At 27.4% G+C, this 4,052-nt stretch overlaps 2 protein-coding genes across 2 annotated transcripts; one reads left to right on the top strand and one right to left on the bottom strand.

Moving 5' to 3' along the window:
- AAJ76_2100004051 (e3 ubiquitin ligase subunit cullin) lies at positions 1 to 559 on the top strand (the record flags this gene model as incomplete). The annotated part of the gene is made up of 1 exon (XM_024474557.1): positions 1 to 559. A coding segment is annotated over one exon (559 nt), but the record flags the coding sequence as incomplete, so codon positions are not given.
- A 2,344-nt stretch (positions 560 to 2,903) lies between these two features.
- AAJ76_210000706 (hypothetical protein) lies at positions 2,904 to 3,347 on the bottom strand (the record flags this gene model as incomplete). Its single annotated transcript, XM_024474558.1, has 1 exon — positions 2,904 to 3,347. One exon carries the CDS (start codon positions 3,345 to 3,347, stop codon positions 2,904 to 2,906), a length of 444 nt encoding a protein of 147 aa, XP_024329576.1.
- Positions 3,348 to 4,052: the final 705 nt, after the last annotated feature.

Genomic DNA, 4,052 nt, shown 5'->3' with positions numbered 1-4,052 from the left:
CATTATTCCAAATATTTTTAGAGATGACATAAATAGTGTGTCTAATAAGAAAGTTAAATGGGCTTGGGAATACAGTACAGTGATAATAGAAATGTTAAATAACGAGTATAGAATGAATTTAATACAATATCTTATAGTATCATTATTTAATAAATATGATTGTATAACAGAAAGTATAATAGAATTAGAAACAGGTTTAACATATAAAACATTATCAAATACTATAAAATCATTAATAAAATCAAAATTTGTATACTTAGAAGATGATAAAATATTCTTATGTTGTAACTGTACTAATAAAAATATTGTAGATTTTTACATCAAGGACCATACAGATGATTCACATGAGATTAATAAAGAAATGTATTATCTTTCTAAAATTGCTAATATAATGAAAAGATATAAAAAAATGTTAAAAGAAGAACTTGCTAACCAAATAAAGAATATACAAACCGAAAAATTTAACTTTAGAGAAGAAGATTTTTTTATGGGACTTAAAACTGGAATAGAAAAGGGAATAGTAGAAGAATTGGATGATGTGTGTATTTACATACCATAATAAATTTTATACTTGTAATTTTTTTAATTATCATTGTATGTAACTTTATAAAAATTAATAATGACATAATTAAATATGTAAAAGGCTTTTTTAAATGACAATCTCTGTAACACAAACACTCTATTAAAATTTTAAACTTCGCAATATATAGTTTACTTTTATTTTAAATTTACACAAAATTGTTTGCGTATTGTATGTGCTTAAATTGTGGATTAATAAAATATAGACAAGATATTATTATATAATGTAAAAGCAGTTCCAAATCTATATTTATACTATTATCTAATATAAATGAAAATACCTTAGCAAACTTAATATTAAATTGGTTGATTCATAAGCATCGTAAGATTTAAAGATATTTACTTATAATATTTCAATAAAATTTTGTTATTATCACACGCAATATTAATCTATTTGATATAAAGCATAATCACGAAATTTGAACACAAAATGTGAAGGTTAGTATTGTATTTTAAATCTTTATGATAACATTTTTATTTAAAACTTTATAAGTCTATATCTATCAAATAAGATTTATATAGTCAAATTTATAAATTATTTATATTCTTAAATTAATCTTCTTTAGAATTCTACCTACATTTTTTTCCATAAAATGAGGGTTAAAAATTAAAGGAAAACACAATCCAACATAAGACAAAATCTACAAAAATGGAAATGTAGGCAAAATTCTAAAGATAAGCAAACTACCTAATACTTTTAGTAAAAAAGAGAACGTTTTTGAAAGTAAATCAACATAAAATTGTACTAAAATCTACTTTGATATAGACCAAATTTTATATTATACTACAAAGAATAGTGTATAGCCTTTTTTTTGTTAAAATCTATAAAATTTGTTCAGATTTTGGTGTTTATTACTAGAGGATTTTGCACGGGTCTCATATTTAGGGTTGTATTTTAAAATTTTTTAAAAATTAGCCCTTATAAAAATAGAAATAAAAGATGAAATTTTTTAATTACAAATAAAATTATTCCTGATATAATTAATTGTCAACATTATTTAAATTCAAGCAAGCTTGTTATTATTAAAGGAAAAATAGTCGCAGTGATTTATAGATGTGTTAAAAGAGGATGCCAAAAATGGCACTCTTTGTTTTATTCTAATTTTTTCAAGAAAAGTAACTTAATTTATTTATCGTTTGTTGTTATACATCAATTATTTTCAGTTGTATCATTTCCTTGGGTTTTCAGATGTAAAAATAGCTAAGTATTAAGCTTTGCTAGTGGAATGTTATAAATTGTATACTGGCACACATCCAGTTATCATAGGAGGCTCAAGAATTGTCGTCAAAGTGGATGAAAATGTTCTTTCAGGGCGTGGAACCACTCGAAATCCCGCGAGTGCTGATGATACTAGGGATACTGTTCGGATTATTGGTGGAATTAATTGAACAAACAAGAGAATTTTTTTTGTTGTTCGTGTTGTTGATTGTACAGTTCGTTCTTTACAAGAAACAATAGGTCCTTTTATTGGATCAGGTCGGTTATACACCCCGGTTTTAGATCAAGTAGGTTATACACCCCGTAAAAAAAAAGATTAACACTTAAATAATTTGATGTAAGACATAAATTTATCTGACAAAAGACGTTCTTTAAACATGAATTCTAGCAAAAAAATTCTCTGCTCCAACGCAAAACCCTTTATCGCCTTAATACCTAACTTTAATCGATTGTTATATGATTCTACATGTTGTGTATGAGTTCCATCTGCCAGATTGATAAAATTATATTTATGGCAAACAGTTCTATGCTCAAAATTTTGATTCCTACCCAATGATGCATAAGCAGCCCATTCATCTGAGCAAATAATACTACCGGGTACTACTACATTAGAAATTATATTAATTAAAGTATCGGAGGAACGATCAGAAACAATGCAGCAAAACCCCAATGCAGAATACCTAACGGGGCGGAACAGACCTGCTATATGGTTTTTTACATTATAATTAATCTTTGTTTCATCAACTTGTACTTTGACACCAGGGCCGGCTATTTAATAGGATTATCTAAAAAATGTTGCTCTATTTTGCTATAAATTAATTTTTGGATATTTTTGATATAGTAGTTAAAAGCAATATTTTACAGTTTTGTAATCCAATAGATAGATAATAAATTACAACCAAAATAACATGTTATTCAATTTTAAAATTTGCTAGACACGTATTATATTCCAAACTGAGTGTTGTCTGATACTTAAGACATCTCCATTCAAATTTATCAACTTTTTTTTGATCTTTTTAATTTCATAAGTTGCTCACAATGGAGGCAAGACTGTTAAATATGCAAAATTCTCTATTTAAAAGCCACAGAAATAAGGTCGAAATGATCAGCAATTAAAATCCCATTTAGATGCTTTCTTCCTCCTGCCATTAAGGGTTAAAAAATAAAAAAAAAAAACAGGTCGGTTATACACCCCGCCGGGGTGTATAACCGACCTGATCCAAACTTTTTTTGATATCTCCTCCTTAACTAAACCAAATATCCAGGTACGCCCAAATAAATGTTCTTTGATGTATTTTCTTTTTCCTATTTTTGATTCGTCTATTTCTATAATTTCATCAGGATTTCTAATATAATTTTTGGTGTCTTCCCCAAATGCCTTATTTTCAAAATACCCAAAATTTTTTTTAAATTTTTTCTTTAAATGGGCAATCTTTTTTGGACTTATGGTCAAAAAGGAAATCAAGTTCCAGCTATAGATGACATCGTCTATAGACATAGAGGAAATGGAAATGATGAAAGAATGTCTTGGAAGTGTTTTAATAACCATCGTAAAGCACGGGCAATAACATCTAATGAGAATCTTGAAAAGTCAGGTGGTACTCATGTAAATTTCACAGATCTATACTGTGCTCTTTAAACACAAGTCAAAAATTTCATTCTTGCAAAACTGGCTTAAAATCCTTTTGTTTCTACTAATCAGCTTTATGAAAGGGCAAGTCAGAATTTTTTGTAGGGTAATCACTTTGGTTTAGACGCAATGACAAGAGTTGTGTCTTTTGATAGTATTTAAATTTTCATTTATAGTTGGAAGTCAAAGTACATGCCCTTTACTAGCATTTTAGATTCAGCCCAATTTGATATTACTGAGTTTAATTTGACTAATAGAAGTAACTTTTTACTAACTAGAAAGCTAAACAGAGAAAAAGTTGTCGTTACATGTGATATTGAATATTTAAATAGATTTACTGGGGCTAGGCATTTTAATACCTTTAAGGATGGAATTTCTAAGTTTTCTTCAAGTAATTTTCATCAAATATATATAAATATAAGGATTTCAATAGACATAGTTTTACTCTTATCTATCGTTTTTTCTCAAATAAAACTGAAAAAAATCATGTGAATGTCTTTAATCTAAAAAAATCGGACCTGGTCTAATATTTGCCCTTTTAGGGCAGATATTAGACCAGGTCCCTTTATTTTGTTGATCCTAATTCTGGAGTTCACACTCAAAACATTGAGTCTTTTTGGAACA

This window comes from Vairimorpha ceranae (genome assembly GCF_000988165.1).
Source record: "Vairimorpha ceranae strain PA08 1199 chromosome Unknown NODE_210, whole genome shotgun sequence".
NCBI classification, from domain to species: Eukaryota; Fungi; Microsporidia; family Nosematidae; genus Vairimorpha; species Vairimorpha ceranae.
This window is presented reverse-complemented; position numbering and strand designations above follow the sequence as displayed.